Here is a 20,676-nt window from a genome sequence, read left to right on the forward strand (position 1 = left end):
TGGTCTAAAGAAGATTTATGAGGGTCTATCTTTAATCTTACGGTACATGGGTACACAACACTATGGCATTTGTTAAGATCTGGTGAAACTTTACATTCATCAGTTTTCTAATAAACGGACAATAAAAAGATTTCTTACAGAATCATAATGAACAAATTTTATTTCACACAAGGAGCGGTCCATTAATTATGTGTACAGTTTAATTAAGGGAGGAAGAGTGGTCGCGAAAAGTACATTGGAGTGGACGATGGAGGCAGGATTGAGGGATTGTCTATATAGAATTTTTTAGTGGTTTTTCAATGGTATAGGCCTATTAAGAACAAATTTATATTTCACAGATAACAATGGTATTGGTGGAATATAAATTTGTTCTTATAAATCTACTTACTAGTCATTTGTATAAATTCGGAAAATATTTTCAAAATTTTTAAAATTATTTCTTCAAATTTAGAGAGTCTACGAACTTTTGTAAACGTAATTAAAAGAAAGTTTAACAAAAGTACACTATTGTACATAAGAGGTAAGGAGAGGGCGCCAAGGTGGCTCAAAACTGCACAAATAAATTAATGGATGACTCCCATATGAAAAGCAATTACTGAAACAAATTAAAAAGGTAATCGGTGTCATAAAATATATATGAAAAAAACATCACTTGTACGTTTTCATTACGAAAGGAGTGATTAGCGACCAGATTACATGACTTACTTGACCAGGGCCGGATTTACATAAGGGCATTTGGGTTTTGTGCCCAGGACCCCCACAAAATAGGGGCCCCCACAAAACTAAAAAAAAAATTATGTTTAAACATAATTTTTTTTTATTACCTCGACAGCCTAGTGTGGCCTAATCATGAGGGCAACAGGCAGAGAAAACCAAACCCGGGAAAAAACCTGGGAAAAAATTTCACATAGGTATTTTTCAGTTAAATTAAAATAATTAGTTTTACACAATAAAATATATGTATGTTTACAATAACCTTATTTTTAAATGAAATTTACAACTTCCTAGTTCAAATCTAATTGAAAGTACAGTATTTTGTGTAAATTTTCTAAATCATCAAATTTGCCTACTCTTAAAGGGGGGACCCCACCGAATTTGTGCCCAGGGCCCCTGGATTGGTAAATCCAGCCCTGTATTTGACGGTACTGTAATTATCCGCTTTTATACAATACCATACGTCTTATTATAGAGCATTCAGAAATTTTGATGCAAAAATGTTAGTATTTCTTCGGCTAGATATCTTACTATACTTCTAGAAAGAAGTGAAAGTAACGTGACTGGTAAATATATTGTATTTACTGATTTTTCGAGAGAACAATAAAATTGATGATATAACAATGGAAACACAGTAAAATTATGTGATAATGAATTTAACGTTTCCAAACGTTATGTAGACATATGACATAAAAAAAAAGAAGAGAATCGAATATCACAAACAACCCCGTCGATGATATTGTTATTTTGGATAAGAGACAGATAAGGGAGCATGACACAGCGATCCCAAGGGTGTTCTAGTAAGCGGACTTGACTATAGTTTAAATATTGCTTTTTAATTCTTGTTTCTCAAAGTGTAAACACAGAGAAACAATTAGTATTTTTTATGTTTGTAATTTCGTTTTTCACAAAATGTTTACGGTTTTGCATAAATTTAGTATTATTAAAATTACATATTAATATTCTATTTAATTTTCAAATTTTATTCAAATATAATTTATATACGAAATAGAATATTCTGAACGGCTCATTTATCATAAATTATAAAAAGTTACGTCTTAATTTTACGAAACTTTATATTCATTCTTTCTGTTTTAAATAAAATTTGTCATTCAGATAAAAAAAATATTACGATATAGCAATGCGCGAGGTAAATTTTAAATACAGTAGTAGTAGTTTTGTGCAATTTCATCTAAAACACTTTCGTGAAATGTAATAATTTTATGAGACTAAAGTTATAAAAATTTATTATTTGAGTTTTTTAATATTTTGTTTTTAAAGCAACAAATAAAGGAATTACATTAAAAAACTGTGATAACATTTTTAAAAAACTTCCCGCTCAGTGATAGTAAGACAGCCATTTTTATGCAAATTCATCATAAGATCGCCCAGCTACACAGACACAAACACATGAGAAATGGTGCTCAATATATTAGGATGAATTCATGTATGAAAATTTTTGAGCCAGTCCGCTCTGAAGAACTCGACTCAGAGTTCTTCAGAGCGGCAATACGCTGTCTTTACCGTCTCGGCTATTATTTCGTTCTGTTTACATACCGGTACTGTACTTACTAGTAATCCGCGGATGTTTTCCTAAAAATCTAAGGATTATTCTGAAAGTTTCGATCGGAATTTGGCATAAATTTTGATATAGTTTTACAAAAACAGGTGTCGGCAAAGTTTAATCTTAAATCTCGATCACGGAATATTCTATTTTGGAATGGCCCGGCTTAACTTATTCATCGCAAAAAACATTAAAAAAATGTAAAGTTTTTTTTTCAAAATTTCATAAATTCAATCTATACGCTTTGACGGCATGGAAATTTTAATTCCAAACTGAGAAGCTACATTAATGAAATTTGACATAATTACTGTGCCGTGTTGAAATTCTCATCATAGATTTTACATTACATCAGATATTAATACGAATTCGAAAAAAAGTATACAGAAGTGTATAATATCAAAATATATAAACTTTTAAATTTAAACGTAACTTATTTATTAGTTTATAAAAATCGACGTTTCTTACTAATAAAAAAAAATAACTCGAATAATCTAATACGTAATAAATTTCGTTTATTATATTAAAGCAGCGCCCCTTCTTGCGCCATCGTAAATTAATTTACGGAATTGTTAGTATCGAACAAGATGGTGAACAGAGAATGTTGTTAGGAAAAGGGAGTGGTTACACAATTTCGCTCTCATTGAAGTGGGTGAAATGTATATTTGTGTCAGGAATATATGGAAACTATTCTTAGGATATGACACATTAATATAAACGCTTATTTCGAGTACTTTTGTGGTGATACTACCGAACAAGCCATCATCATGAAGAAACAGTTCCTGAGAGTGAAACAAATCGCTGATCAAACGTTTCTCAGGTAAATAGATTTGACCTACAAAGCACTTAGCCACTTTCTTTTCAAAACTTGATGTTTCTATCGTATATAAAGTGGTGGTATATGATGTTACCATTCTCATAATAATTTAAATGTATACGGATATATATATATATAAATGATTTCATCACACGTCAGATGACATATTTAATATTTTATTATTAAATAGAAATAACGGTAAAGGTATTTCAAATATATGTTCCTCCCACCAGAAATTATTATTAAAAGTCATTTTAATAATAATTTTTTCATGTGCTAAATTTGGCTGAGTTGTGTTAATGTATGATGAATGCTTACCTAATGTATCTAACATTAGATGAGATGATATAACAGCTGTATATCTGCGGTTATACCCTCATAATTATAAAATCATTAAAAACAATCATTTCGGGTTACCGTATTTACATAATTTAACTATTTACTGTCGAGGATATTTATCTAGATTTTAAAATAAAATTATTACATATACAGTGTGTATATATATATTGGAGACTAATAATTGATGAATATCATGGATAAAAATAACATAATATGGTGTAATGAATAATAACAAAATAATTTAGTTGTATGTTTACTCATTTATTCGTTTTTTTTGGACACATTTCGTTGCTTTTTTGATAAATATTTTTATTAATTTTCAGTGTAAAGAATTACTCGATTTCACTTGAATTTATTCTTTTGTTTAAAACATACTCGAAATTCTCTTGAAAATATGTTCTAGATTATTGTAACCCAAATAAATTTTTTCTACTAAAGAGAAAAATACTTGTTGGTTTTACTTGTTGCAGATTTACTCGATAGATTCTTTTAAGTAATCCGTTAAATTTTAATTATCGGTAGTATTAAGTATTCAGTGTACCGGATAGTATACGTTCTTTATTTTATTAATGTTAATTTTTATATTATAAAATATTCATTAACATAATAAATGTTCTAGTTTTGTAATTTCAATATATTTAGAAATTCAGATTTTAATTGTAAATGTGATATAAATGCAAACTATAAGTAGAGTAAATTTAAATTTTAATTGATTTTTTTCTTCGTCCAAATGTTGAAAAAAATCACTTAAACGTGTGTCGTATTTTTCTTTTGAAATGTTAATGATCTCTCTTTTCTTTTATTAAAAATATAAAGCATTTTAAAATGTGTATATTTTTAATATAAACTGGAAATTAGCTTGGTGAACGGTATATTTTAATCTTATTAACAACTGGCATTTAGCCAACATTGTACCAAATATGTAACAGCATGGAATTGAGGGCTAACCAGCTATTGAAAATTTAAGTAGATGCAATATTTATACTAATTGAAATTTCACTATAAAAAAAATATATATATATATTTAATTACAAAAAATTTTTAGTTTATAAAATATACAAAGTGTATTGAGTTTTAAGTAAGCCCTTAGTGAGTTTTAAAAAATAAGTAAGTAAAAAAATATTTGACTTTAAACATTTATTTGTAGAATTATTAGAGAGCTAATTCCATATAAAATTATACCATCCATTCTTTTTAAGTGGTTTTTCCTATCTACAGTCTAGTATTCAAAATGATGATACTATCTTTTAACTAACTGAAAAGAAACCATGATTTATTTTATACATAAACTTAAAATTTTAATGAATATAATTATTTTATCATAACTAACATTAAACTCTTCTTTTGCCTTTCCAATTTTTCTTCTATTCAATTTCCCTCTTCTAGATTCAGTTTTTTTATGAATTTGATGGCCTGTCAGGTTTTTTTGTTCTGCTAAGCAAGCTGCAATATAAATAAAACAAATATCAGTTTCTTTCAAAAATGATTCTTTGAGCATGTGGTACAAACAATTAAAAATTAATATCTGCATATACAATAAAAGTCCTGATTAACTGAGATTTATTTAACCAAGGCTCTGCATTATCTGAGTTCAACTGTTGAAGAGTATTTTGTCATTAAATACAAGAAAACATAGAACAGTACAGTTTCTTTACAAATCATGGCCTGGCAATGTGTAGTATTTGAAAGGAGTTTTAGAAATTTTAAAAAGAATTTGTTCTGATGAATTTTCATGACAATACAATTAAAAAAAAATTTAATTGTAACCACAGGTTTATGTTTATTGTGTATTTGTTGTTAAGTAAGTACAACTTTAAATAAAATTCAATATTTTATTGTGTAACGTAAAGCTCATTATGTTCAATAAGTGAGAGTGCATTGTGTGTAACAATGCATTCAAATACAATTTATTTGATAATTTACCAAATATTCTGTGTTATCTGAGTTTTGATTATCCAAGGCACCCTTGATTCACATTAATTTGAATAATCAAGAGTTTAACGTGTTGATTTTTATCTAGATGACAACAATTACAGTAGAGACTCGTAAATCGGAATCGCCGGTAATCGGCACTATTTTCAGTCGGACTGTGTCGTGCTGAATCGAACGTTTTTGATACTAAATTTACGTCTAAAGTATAATTTTCATGTTTTTATATTCTTCAATATATTTATTTTGTTTGTACAAAATGCAGAAATAATTTTTAACGATACGATAGCCTCAATTATTATTATAAAAATTTTCGTTAGGCTTAAAATCGACGAAAATTCAACACGAAGCAACACGCAACGGAGAAAAATTTGAACATCGGACAGGTTAATATATTTATTCGTACATAATCGGTAATCGGAACAAATCCCTAATCTGAACAACCCCAGTCTCCAATTGATTCCAATTTTCGGTTCGCTACTGTATTTATTAAACATCAGTATTAGAAGTCACTAATTTTTCTGTGAGAGCTAGTATTAGTTTGCTAGATTGCATTTATGCATCTTCTTTCCCTAGTTAACATATGTTTCCATTGAATACTACTCACTTGTCAGACTGACCTGACTGGTACAATGTGGCAAACCATGACAATTTTTGTCCCAGATTTCCCAAAAGTTCTATAGCCTTGAAAAAGGTTTCTTTGCTTTGCTTTCTCTTAGGCATTTTCTTAGTCATTGATACACCTTTCTTCTAAATAAAAAAAACCAGCAATGAGTTGTTCAACTATCCTGGCAACATTTGGTGGCTCCATTTGTCATCATATTTTATTAAAAACTTTTTATATTTTTAACTATTATAAAATGGCAAAAAGCTTAATTTTGAATATAGGGATGGGTTTTTTTTTATAAAAAATATGTAATGCCAATAACTAGTAAAATCATCACTAAGTCTGACCCTACTGGAGATACACACAACCCCCTTTATCTTCCCATCTGCAGCCTTTAATCACCATAATTTAATAGCATCGATGCTGATATTATTCCGGAAAATAGCCTGATATTATTTGGCATTTGGTGTGGCTTTATAGCTTCAATCCTCCTAACAAACAAACCTCCCTGCAAATTTTCAGAAATTTTTGACAAAAAGCACAGAAGTTATTAAGCTTCGAAGAGGGCAAACAAAATCATTTCCTACCGCACACTAACATCCATACATACAGAAAAAATCCCCAATTTTTTTTGTATTTTTCAATGTTTCTAGGTGTCCTGAGTCCAAAAATGTAAAAATCTGATGAGGGTCATTTTTTTACTGCATTGCCATACTTTTTCTCTGTTATATATAACAGCCGGGAAAGTAAAAATGGCAATGCTAAATTGTATGAAGTAGTGCCATCTGATCAACAGTTCAGACTTTGGATGTTATAATAATTAAATTAATAACATTAATAAATAATATAAGAATATTACTATTAATAATAAATATTACAATGAATTATGAAGTAGCATCATCTATAGAGAAAGAAAGACAACAAACAAATACATAAACCCACAAACAGACTTTGGTTATTATATTAATAATATTAATGCTTACCTTGTCAAACACTTTTATATTTAATAGCCATAGATGTGTTTCGGAATCATTTATTTCGTCTTCAGTATGGTATTTTTATCATCTTTATTGGAGCAGAGCATTAGCAAAGTCTCTTCTATGTGGCTTACAGAATTGTGTTCATTCTCAAATTTGATCAATCAATTTGGATAAAATTTTGTCATTTTCTATTAACTGCAATGAATCAAAAATATAATAAAAAATGGGATCTGTGAGTTTGTTTGTGAGGTACAGTTGGGTCAAAGTGATAAAACTTTATGCTCCCTGGTGCAATTGAGTGCATCTAACAGAATTTTCTCATCCATTCTGGGTGATAAAAATGGACAAAACACAACAAAGCAATTTATGCTGGACAAATGTAAGGATCATCTCTGTGCCTGAGAAGTGTAAAGATCATCTCTTCCATTTCTATCAAATGGAATTGATTGTATCTCTGTGGTTGACAAGTGTAAGAATTGCCTTCTCACATGATTAGATTGCTTTTTTCTTCTAATAACATACACAAATCCATACACACACAGCCTTACATACAAATTCAAACATGTCAATAGTTAGATGGAGTGAAAGATAATTTATATGTATTAATATTAATTTAAAATTTTTAATTATAAAAATACAATCCTCCATCTCAATTCTATGGCAATACAACAAAGTTGTGCAATGACCCTAGTTAATTTGATAAGACAGCCTTGCAATAAAACAATCATAAAATCTTTGGCTTGCACCTATATCCAATTTAAAAGAATATTTGACTAAAACCAATATTAAAAACACTCGAATTCTTCGTGGATAACTGAATCAAACACTAAAAAACCTTAAAATATCTATAGACTTGACTGTAGATTGAAAATGTTTATCCGAAACAAATTGAAGTAAAATTTTTTGCTGGCGATACTTTAAGGGTTTTTTTTTTTTTGTGTGTTTGAATAGAAATATTATTAAAATTATAGGAAAGAGAGAAAATCTACTTAAGGTAACCAAACTTGTTTAATTTTCATAAAAGTTTTTGTCTTTTCTTAAGCCTTTATCAGTTCAAGAAATTTTTACAAGAAATGCCTTTAGACTCTAAGGTGACCAACCGTCCTCCTTTTGTAAGTTCTGTCCTCCCTCAAAAAGTGTCCTCCTACATGTCATCCTTTTTGATATTTGAAGACTAATCTGTAAATCTCCATATTTGATTGATGCCGAGCTGATCCGTTGCATGCGATGTGATGTGTTTGTATTTGACATGACAGTTCATCAAGGCACGGTACAGTGTGGCAAAACGCGATTATGAAATGCATGTGCTCTGCACAGGAGACCTTGAGACAGTGCGCTGCATGCAAGTAGCTTTGTATACTTCTTACGGAAACACAACACGGCACACATGCATACAGTAGAGATTATTATAGTGTATTATTGTTGCATTGAATAAAATGTTTCTTTTATTTACAATATTTTTTCCTTCAATTTGTGTGTCCTCCTTTTCATTGTAAAAAAGTTGGTCACCTTACTTTAGACAGTTTTTCAAACATTGATATTTTCAAAATTAAACAATTGCAATAGAATAATTTTAAAAAATGTTGTTTGAAATTACAATTACAATATAATTTTACAAAATATTTACTTATTTAAATTAATAAAGAATTTTTAATGAATATTAAACTATATTTCTAATGATTTACTAAGTTGATTAAAGACTTAATCATAATAAGGTAGCAAATAGCCAAGTCTTTAATGAACTTAGTAAATCATTAGAAATATAGTTTAATATTCATAAAAAATTCCCTATTAATTTAAATGATAAATATTCTGTAAAATTATATTGTAACTGTAATTTCAAACATTTTAAAAAAGTATTCTATTTAGTAACTGCAATTATTTAATTTTTAAAATATTGATGTTTTTTTGAAAAACTGTTCTAAAAAAGCATTTCTTGTAAAAATTTCTTGACTTGATCTCAAGAAAAGCCAAAAAAAATTTTTGGAAATTAAATAAGTTTGGTTACCTTTTAAGTACTGTAGATTTTTTCTCTTTCCTATATAATGGTGCCAAGGTTTGTGGATTTTAAAGACAACTTAAATTTTTATATAGTTTCTAATAAGGTGTAATATAATTCTTGCAGAAAAATGAATAAATTACATGATATAATGCTGTTCCAGGACCGACCTATTTGGTTTAATATAATTAGAAATTATATTATCTAAATTAATGCAGCAAATGATTTATCTAATGTTATGTACAGTTTATAAAACATACTTATCAGTAGAGCACGTAATCAATATATTTTGACAATTAATAACATACTTGAAAATCTAATTACAATGTATGAGTTGTTTTAATTGACAGGCTTTTATAAACCTTGTTTAAAATTTAAGGAAAAAAAATGTGTGTTTTTGGATTATCACAAACTCAAGTATCTCTTCACATGATTATATGAAACAAAAGAATAGAATAGAATACAGAGCTTTTAACCTGTAATTTTGAAAAAGCTGGTATCATGGCCAGAAAAAACTGACAGTCAAAATTTTAAATGTGATGGTTTTGATAATTTTAATGGTATTCTCTAGTGCAATGCATATAGAAATGATAATCTTATTTAATAATTTTATTTTATTTTATCCATTTTGTATTTTGTACTTCATTGTTTTATTGTATATATTTTGCATTCATTATACTAACACAGTAGTGTAGAACATTGATTTCCAAACATAGTGTGCCTACCACATGGGGTCATCAATTCTTATGTTGTCATGTATATACTTTCATAAACATTATTACTCTGCTTAAAAATCTTTAAATTGAGTGTTGTCTGTTTTTATAAGACAATCACAATTGGCAAAGGGAGTAGTGGATTTGTGTGTTTATAAACATTATACTTGTGTACCAAAACCACATGACTAAATTTGTTCAACTATGACCATTAAAAACCAAAAGGGGCTGAAGATGTAGCCAATGTTCTTCTAGACGTTTTTGCAATTTTCTGTTTATCAAGCATTCTACATAACAATAACAGCAGAGAATTTGCCAATAACGTCAAAGAACTGTGTAGTATGTGGCCTGAGTTAAAAATGTTGCATGGAAAGCCCAAGTACTCACAAAGTCAGGATTCAGTAAAAAGATGTAATCAAGACTTAGAGAATATGCTTAGTTCCTGATTAGAGAGTAGGAACGTTAACAAATGATTGGTAGAATTATATTTTGTACAACAGATAAAAAATTTAGCACATCATACTGGTATAAACTGCAGCCTCAATGAGGATATGTTCGGAGAAAAGTTAAAAGTTGGACTAAAGAATTTTATACCTGACCATCGTTGACCCAATTTTATTACAGAGAAAGATTTAGGGAGACTTTTTAAAAACTAATGACTATGAAGAAAGTCAAAGTTGAGCAAACTCTGGAGGATCTGGTACTGTTCAAAATAAAATTATAAAAGATTCTTTGATAATGTCACCTTCACATAGCAATATAACTGAAGTTCAAAGATCTACATAGTCTTCGTATGAAAAAGATCTAACTACACTGATTTCCAAAAATCAGAATGTTATTAGTACTACAGAGTTTGTGAATGACGAAGAAAAAATCCAAATAGTTGATCCAAAAATAGGTGTAAAAATAAGAAGCGTGTCCAAAACAAGGGAAATGGCTTTGTCTAATCTTAAAAAGCAAGCAGAAAAAATGATTGATATATCAAATTCCAAATACCCAGAAGCTAATTGAGCCTGTTATATTCCAGAAACCAATTTACTGTTTGTAAAGAAAACTTTATTTGTGTTGGAGATGTATTGGGTGCAGAAATTTCACTTAGCAAATGTGCAGGAATGTCATCAATTTCTGGAGGCCAAGGCTACCAAGGCTATAGTCGATGCTGCTGCAAAATTGGTTGAAAATCTAATAGAATAAATCTAATCATCTAATAATCTGCTACAAAGAAAACAAATTATGTAATGCTAAATGTCATTAAAGTCTTAATTGCTTGAATAAATAAACTAAAGACATTTTTAATATTTTATATACTTTATACCAAAATTGATATTCCAGAAGTTTCCTTCAAGTTGATTTTGGATTGAAATATAAATTTGTTAATAAGACTTTTTGTTAACATTAGTTTAATACTGTTAATAATACTACTTAAAAAAAATTACATGTTTTAAAATGCTTTGGAACAATTCACAAAAAATAATTCTTAATGAAAAAGTGGTATTTCTTTTTGAAAATCAAATTGCCCAAAGGGAATGTAGCTTTATTTGTAATGACTGGTAAATTTAATAAATTAATCAATATTTATCAAGCTGCAAAGCCATTTTAGTCATTATTCATAATGGCTGGGCATTATAAATAATGTCCTATTAATCACTTGGCCCATAACACAAACATATACATGTACATACTCAAAAAAGCAACAATTGCAAGAAAAAGAAAATATGCAGTAGAATTTTTAATATATAGATTTCCATATAAAGAAGTTAATGGTGAGCATCTATCATTTTGTATGATTTGTAACAAAATTTTTGCAGGTTTCAAGCTCTTAAAGAAATTTAGAAACAAATTATCCTATATATGTCAAAAAATGTATTATTGTATATTTTTTTGAAAGAAAACCATTTAATTCCTTCAAAAAGTTGAAAAAATTATTATTATTAAAACAAAGTACAAAACTAAAAACACTTTTAAAGATTAATAATTCGAATCATCAGGGAAAAAGGTAGACAAATGCTGAAGACTGAGGTCATGCAAACGGCACCATTGAAAAATGAATTGTCCACATGAAAAGCAGACTGTTATGAGCTTCAAGTATATTTTATTCAAATAATAATTTAATGATTTGAAAAACTTGTTTGTTTTTGTATCTTAAAAAAATATTTTGCAAGCGTTAAGCTACAAATGTTGTAATTTTTGTGTTTTTTTAATTGAGTGTACAAAGGACAAGTAATTGTAAAAAATGAAGCAAAAATTAATTGTATTCAAAGTATAAGATCAAATTTCAGTATATTAGAAAATCTGAAATTTTAAAATAAATAAATAATAATAGTTTAATAAAATTTAAAAAAAGGAAATTTATATTAACTAGTTATTGTCATAGCAATAAAGCTTGAATAAGTTTTAAGATAATTATTTTTAGAGAAAAATATTTGTTTTATCAATGTGGAAAAGAAGAATTAAAAAGTTTCCTTGTACCGTTTTGGAAAGGAATTTATTTAAGATTCCCTTAATGTATAAATCAAATTAAAAATTTTTAATGTTTTTTTCATCAAAACACTAAATTTTAATACAATTATTAAGTAATATAGGAGAGAAAAAGTGTAATTTTAATAAAGTATGATATATATTACATATATTATGTATTACATTAACTATTATCATATTTGGAATAAAAACGATGATATAAAATAAAAACATATTAATAGATTTGTCAACTGATGTTTCAACTATTGCTCCACATTCCTTATACTTGTAGATAGCTGAAGCTGTCATTCATCTAGTCTCACAAATTCTTATTGAGTAACAAATGTGGAAACTAGGCAGGTCAAGGAAGCAAGGCAATGTGATGGAGACATTCCTGGGAAATCCAAGCTGTATGCAGTAAGCATTATATTGCTGGAACGTGGCTTTGCAGGTCTGACACGAAAGCTAACGTATGAGGGCACAGGATTTTTTTTAACATACCACTGTGCCATCAATGTCCTTTGCACTACTACTAGGAGCAGCTGTCATATAAGATGGCTTCCTTTACCAGTTTGTAGCAGTCGATGCTTCTCCATTATAAACAAATCCTATAATGTTGCAGTGGTAACAGGAGGAATGTAGTGGTTTCTCAGCATGTAAATTTATCCCTCCCAAATGGTGTGGGAAGAGAGGATTCTGGAGCAAGGCTTCTCCTCTAGATGGTGAACGAAGATGAATCTATCTCTGGTTGGTGAACGAAGATGCTGTTGCAAATGTTTGTGCTTGTCTCATGATCATCTCTCCCATGGTCTGTTTGGAGCATCTAGAGCTCGCTGCTATGTATGTGCATCCTGATGTATCCATTGACCCCAACACTTTTTCAATACCAAGTCAGAATAATCTAGATGGCAAGCAATTTGGCAAAATGATCTTGTTTTCCTCATACTGACAATGCAGTCTTTCTCTAAGCTGTGCATAATGTGTTTGACTGTGTTGTACAAGCATGTCTAGCATTCGAAGACCTACAAACAACAGGTATACTGAAAAAACAACAGGTTTTTCACTTATAGTAAGTCTCTGCAAGACTTTTTATAGGATACTGAGGTAGTGATTTTCATCAGACGCTGATTTCTTATCCGGTGGCATTTGGTGTGCAATCAAATCACAACTGTAGTCATTTTCATATCTGTCTAAGACATAGCTGTATGCTGAGTTTTGCAGTAACCAGACATTTCTGTCTGTGTGCATAACTTTTCTGGCAGAGAGTATATTTTTATGTATGCAGTTGTATCTCTTGATGTGTACTATTTTACACATGTAACTTTTTTAAACAGAATAACTACAGATACATATTCAACTCTCTTATATATAGACTAAGTTATCAGTCGTTTCTTTGTTTAATGGTAAGAAAATGAAAATTACTTAAGGCATTAAGCAAGCAGAAAACAATTAAAATATAGTAAAATAAAATTGTTTTTAAGGAGTCATAAGTAAATATAAATTATAAATTCTCCCGAAATATTTGTTATTGAAACATTTCCTCCAAAACAGTTTTTAGTGATGTATTGATTAGAAAACACAAATGTCTACATTTTATTTGGAATTTATTGTTAAAAAGACAAAAATCAAATTAGTCTTACTGATGATAGAAATTATATTGCAAATTATGAAAATTGTCCTTAAAAGAAAAGATTAAAGCATACCGATATATTTAAAAACATTCTTTCTTTAAAGTATTTGAGATTCGAGATCTTGAATTTTATGTCGATAAAAAGTAAATTTGAATACTACAAATACTCCAATATAACATCATATGTACAGATAAGTATCTTTTATTAACACATGCATGACAATCATATTGAAAATGGTACAGTAAACTGTATTTGTCGTCATAAATATTTTTAAAAACAATGCTTTGAAAGTTTTAAAAAATAAATTTAAATTTTTTTATCAATGGTGTATCATCTTGTATTTGCCACTGCATACAGACAGGAATTCTTCAGCACCTCTGGTTTTAATTTGTGACAAGAAAAGAAGCAGATTAGATCCTTAACATTTTTGAATTCTTGTTTTCTTAAATAAATATCTGCATTCGGTGAGAATGAGTACAATTATTTGTTAATCTATTGCAGTTGAGGTAAGAGTACCTAAAAAAAAGACTATAAAACTTATATAAAATTAATAATTTGAAATTTTATTTCTTAAAATTTAGTAAATTGTTTTTCTTTTTACTTTTGTTTTATTTTATTAATTTATTAATGTATTAAAATAAATAAAATAAGTTATTTAGTTAATAATATATGTGATATTTATTATTTAAATTGTATAAGGTAATGGTTCACTAAGTATTCAGGTTATTCAAGATATTCAGTGATATTTGCCCATCCCTAAAGAAATCATTTGGATTATCCAAGTTTTTGTGTTTCTTATTAGAAATTATTATTAGTTGACAGACAAATCTTTCTAAATCTCGTGTATTCTTTATCATCTCAAGAAGATTATATCATTCTATATTTTATAATAAGATTTATTAATTGATTTTAGTATAAAATTAAAAACTTTTGATATTTGGCTTAATATATTTCTTATGATATTAATATGGCTTTTTCCATTGTAAAGAATTTAATGCATATTTAAATTGCTTATTGATATCATATTTGCAACATTTAATATTAAATAGAGTATGAAACAACTGCAATTTTCTTTAACTACTTCCATCTGTTGTAATTACACAAATGTTCTTTACATGCAATATAATATCTTACGGACAGACATTAGTAAATAAAATATGTAGTTTAAATATGAAAAAACTCATTAATTTTATTCTTGTTTTTGACATTTGAATAATTGAAATTTATTTATTTTGTTTAGGAAGTCAAAAAAAGTTTTTTTTATTTAATACATAAATTATTTGCAGTCATGAGATTTACAAAATTGTAAATATATTAAAACGTTTTTCAAACTTAATTTTAAGTTATAAGTAAGAATGTAAAGAAAAAGAAGAGAAATATTAATTTGGATTAAAACAAGTTTTATTATAGAAACTAATATCTCAAATATATGGGTGGATCAAATGAAAATGGAACAGTGGTCATAATTCGGTGTATGTGTATGTGAGTGTAACAAAACTGTGTGTGGATGTAGAGTGGGAGGTGAAAGAAGAGAAACCCTATTGAGGAATGAACTCACCCGTGGTAAGCACGCACAACCACGTGGTACGAGCTGGCGGTCGGCCAGGAGTGTCGTCTAGCAGTCAATCAGTCTGCATCATGTTTGCAACTAAAGAAGAGCAATATGGTACCCTGGAACGTTTGCATGCAGCAATCAAAGCCAAGCAACCAGGAATGTTGTCCTCTGAGTACTTTTGCTCCACAATAACGCATGGCCACATATGGCCACTCGCACACTGACCATGCTTGCAAAGTTTCGATGGAGTATGTTGGAACACCCACCATACAGTCCCAATCTTTCACCATGTGACTTTCACATCTTTGGTCTGCTAAAAAAAAGTATTGCGGGGTTGACGTTTTCAATCAGACAGCAAAGTCGTGGACATCATTCAAAATTGATTTCAATCTCAGCCAAACTCTTTCTACGAACAAGGTATTCACTGCTTGGTGCAACAATGGGACAAGTTCTTGTGTAATTTTGGTGATTACATTTGAAAATAAATAATGGCTACTGTTCTGTTTTCATTTGATCCACTCTTATACTACAGTAGAGGTAACAGACTTATCACACTGCTACTGGTAACATCGAAATTACACTTCTATCATCAGAATGCATACCAGTAATAGAGTTTCATTCTGACGATAGAAGTGTCATTTTGATGTTACCAGTAACCTGTGTGATAAGTCTGTTACCTCTACTATAGTATTTGAGATATTAGTTTCAACAATTTTTGAGACAAAGAATCTCTTTTATAATTTTTATTATAAACTAAATTGTTTTTAAACAAATACTTTCTCTGTGTTACATAAGTAATTCAGGATTTGGGACACAATTTTAAAAAGTATATATTTATAGAAACAAAATTAACATCTGTTGATCCAATTCTTAGCTATTCATTTTTTACAATAACAGATTATTTTAAATATCATAACATAATATTTTTATATGAATATCATCACTTATTATCATAAAATCATGCTAAACTTTATTTTATTTATATAAAATAGTGTTTCTGAAGGCTTTTTTGTCCTGTGGTACAATTGAAAAATTTTGTAAAGGTTGTGGTACATTTTATTATTAATTACTGTATTACAGGACAGAGTAACAGGTTTACACCTGTTAACCTACAATTGACCAGTCACTCAGAGTTGTTCTCAGTTGAATTTTATCAAAATCATGTTTATGTTACTATCAGTTTGCAAGATGAGAGAGAGAATCTGCTTAATATTCCCATCAAATTTTCCACAGTATGAGCTGAGACCTCTTCTAATATCCTAATTTCATCTATTGCTTATGTTAATATTAAAATTGTATTGAAAAATAAGAATTTTTATGAATGTTTATTATTTAAGAATGTATTGTATGCTCACAAACGTTTTGGTAATTTTTTTCTTGTTTATCATTTATCCATCATTGACAGTTGTTGCAGTTAACTTGTTGTTATATATTCAAGTCTAATTATAAATATTCTACCAGTACATCAAATTACTCAGAGTAAGATAGTAGCAATAATATACGTTTTTTATAAACTATGAGAATTTTCGATACTAGCATCACAAACTATATTATATACTATATAAAAATGATAGTCATTTTCAATAACTTTGTAAAGGAAAATGTTTGTTCTTAATCGATGATTGAGAGAGATTGTATTATTGTTTAGTTGCTTAGAAGTATTGAATGTATATATAATAGAGGTTCATTAATCTGAGAAGTCTGGGACTTGCTCTGTTCCAAATTAATGATATTTCTGATATTTAGATAATGTAACTCCAAAAGAGCAATGTGATAAAAAAAAAACGTTTTGGCACTTAATATATTGTATTTAATGTGAGTACTGTAGTATAGTATAAGAACAAAATGAACGTAAACAGCATAGTCTTAGAAAATTTGAATTCAGAAAAAGATTTTTCAAGATATAAATTGTCATACAAGTTAATTTGAGAATGTGTTATTGATCATCAATTAGGTAACAACAATACATTTTTTTTTTTTTGATAGAAGATAAGTCAGAAACTATACTCCTTATGAATGTGATTAAAAATGACTAGGAAAAGCAACAAATTAGTGATGACTTTTTGAATTACTGTAGTAAATTGTTGTTTATTTATTGGAATGATTCAATTTTAAAAAAAAGTTTCATTAAAAAATCTTTTTAGAATTTTATCATCTTATTACTTCTGTTTTTCATTTTGGGTGAATGATCTTTTGTTGTATTTTATTATATTTAATAGTATAAATTTCTAATAAGAATAATAATTATTATTATTCTTATTAGAAATTTATTAGTCAAAATTAATCAAGAAAGTAAATATGCTTTTAATTGATTAATTTTAATGTATTCACAAAGTTTTGGTGATATTGATATAAATTTTATGCCATCTTTAGAACACATTTTATATTTTTCATACAATGTAAAATTGCTTTCTTTTTTTGATATTTGAATGTTATAAATGTTAATTAATTTGTTTAGCAGATAAATATGAATATATGTTGTTTATGTAGGGAGATGATTAGAACAACATAATTCTATGTTTGTGGTATTAAAACCAGTTATTATAGATTCTATTGTTTTGATATTGTTCAAATGTAATTTTAAACTATTTTGACATATGCAAATAATAGTGATGATTAAATTGATATATATATAAACTTGGAATGGTTTTGCTATTTTGCTATATACAATAGCCAATGAAGCTTTGCAGGAAAGTGCTGCCATCTCTTGCCTATTTTTTTTTAATTTTTTCATCTGTGTATGACACTTTGTTATGGCACTACAAATAAAGGAATTTGACTTTGTAAAATGTCATTTTTACAAAATGGTTGGTTGCAAATGGCTGCCATTTTGTATTACATGGTCATAAATAGCCATATGACAATATTTTGTCTTTGTTATCAATTATTAAACAGTTGATTTCATATTAAAAAGTAAATTTTAAAATATTTAAGTTTTTCTAAGGAATAGCCTCTTTCTAAACTGACTTCAGAGGTGAGTCAAGACATATAGGCTGGGGATGCAATTGCTGGATCCAGCACATTCTTCAGCCTGCTGGATCTGCAAATACTCAATTAACCGTCTAAATAATGATGCAAAAGTCTACGTTGTCAGCGTTGCACTTTGCTACATGCGCTATCGCTCGGCAGTGAGAGTGACGTTGCCGTTCAGTGTGGCACGTGCTACACCCCCTCTCTATATGGCACCACCCGCCCTTTTACCACTGCTAATCTAATTGCCAGTTGACTTTCTGCTCTTGCTAAATAAAGTGTTTTCGTGCTAAATAAAATAAGTAACTCTTCTCCTAGTCCTGGTGCATAATTCTAATTTACGGTCGGTTGTGACGTCAATGAATCACGTGACGGAACGATTTATGATTATTTGATGACCCTGAAACCAACTAGCATAGAGGCAGAAAGGGCCTTTTCTGCAGCGGGATATATATGCAAGTCATTAAGAAGTAGGTTGGGAGACAACACCATCAATACCATTTGTTTCTTGAGATCCTACTCCCAGAAAAGTCAAAAAAAAATAACAGAAGTGATTGATTTAATTTTATTTAATCCTTTAAAATATTTTATTCAAGACAAGACTAATATTTTATAACTTCTACTCTAATTCTATTAAGTTAGAGTTTTTAACTTTTATTCTATTAGTGGTTAGTGGGCTAGACTAGGCAATTTTATTGTGAAAATTACTGAGAAACTGAGACTACCTAGTTAGGTAAATCGTTACTTAAATTAATGAGTATCAGTATCTTAGATAAATGATGATATTAATGTATGTGATTCATGATTGTCATAATAATAACTAATTACTTACTCACTACTTTACTAACACTAATAATTAAATTACTTATAAATAAGTACAGACTGATATGTAGAGCCTATATAAGAAAACTGGTAAGACTGATAGCCACTTAGCCACTGATTATCCGTTCTTACATTATTATAATATATTAATATAAATTAATTAGTAGTATTACCTTTGCTATTATTTAACTTAGATCATAATTATAATGTAATTTTTAACTAAACATTTAACATTAATTATCTCTATTTCAAGTGTCAAACCAAACCAAAATTAAGTTTACTACCTAAATGTGTAAGAAATTTTACTGATTCATGGTGACCAGTCTAAATAATAAAACTTTCTTAAGCATATTTTTTAAATGTTTTATTTCTTTAAAAAAACCATAAATTGCTGGATAGATAGATAGATAACACTTTATTGCACCAAAAATACATCCACACTGGATCCAGCTGGAATGACGTTGATCCAGCAAAAATCTAGCTGGATTGAAAACACTGCTGGATTGCAATCCCTAATATAGGCACAGCAAATAAGAAAAAACTTTTATTCAAAGATCAAAAACCATATGCTACCACCAAATGAATTTTGCCATGATAACTAAGCTGAAGCCTGTAGTGGGAACAAAATTACACAAAATTAAAGTTTAACACTCATTTGACAGCTTTAGGATCCATTTTTATCTTCAATAAGGATATCTCTATTATAAGAAATGTTTAAAGATTTTTTTATTTATTAGTTAATTTTATCTTTTTGAAAGATGTTTTATTCAATTTTTATCTTTAACAATTTTTTTAAAGTGGACCAAAAACTTATTTTTGGAGGGCTAATATACAAATTGTAACTTACTTGTGAAAGGGTTAAGAAGTCAAATCTTTACATTTGTACGTCAAGAATATTGTATGAAATCTGATGAGTGTTACTTTGTCAAATAATAATGATGCCCTTCTAAAATATAATTAAATTTTCTGAAAAACTATATATTATAAAGTTTCAAATAATATCTCATTTGATATACAATTTATATACTAAGTGAGATATTTGGTACATTACAAAGTTATGATATTATATTTCATATTCTTATATATATATATATATATACAGTAGAACCCCTCTAATCCATTACCTTTGGGACTGGGGGTATGGTCAGAATGCAAAAAAGGTCAGATTATCAGAAAAAAGTAAAATAAACAATCTTTCAACTCAAGAATGACTGTATTGTTCTCTACAGTAAAAACATTGCAATGAATTGCACAAAAGCTGTTATTATTAATGAAAAAGAGTAATACTGTATGTATTTACTACATATTGCACACTGTAACAAACACAGAAGAACGCGACGGCCGGTGAGTCACCGACGAGTCAGGACAAGTTTCTCGACTCCTACCACGGTCGGATTAACCGGAACGACAGACTAGCCGAGGCGGACTAGAGGGGTTCTACTGTATATATATATATGGAAAATTATTTACCTGTTCATTGATTAATAAATTGCACAATAAATCAAACATACATTATTACAGGATATAGGAATATTTTCTTGATTCATAAAAGTTCCAAACTGAAATATTTATTAAAAAAATG

General features: G+C 28.6%; 1 protein-coding gene across 2 annotated transcripts in view; it reads left to right on the forward strand.

Moving 5' to 3' along the window:
* The first annotated feature begins 2,825 nt into the window (after positions 1–2,825).
* Positions 2,826–20,676, forward strand: part of LOC136968492 (rho GTPase-activating protein 44-like) — a 53,485-nt gene continuing 35,634 nt past the window's right edge. The window contains exon 1 of one of the 2 annotated variants that reach the window (XM_067262474.1): positions 2,826–3,095. In XM_067262474.1, coding sequence (XP_067118575.1) covers positions 3,043–3,095 — 53 coding nt within the window. In that variant the 5' untranslated portion in view covers positions 2,826–3,042. The remainder of the gene's footprint in view (positions 3,096–20,676) is intronic. The other variant, XM_067262473.1, reaches the window with a different exon arrangement.

Source organism: Centruroides vittatus, unplaced genomic scaffold (genome assembly GCF_030686945.1).
Source record: "Centruroides vittatus isolate TY-2023 unplaced genomic scaffold, ASM3068694v2 contig_1477, whole genome shotgun sequence".
Taxonomy (NCBI): domain Eukaryota; kingdom Metazoa; phylum Arthropoda; class Arachnida; order Scorpiones; family Buthidae; genus Centruroides; species Centruroides vittatus.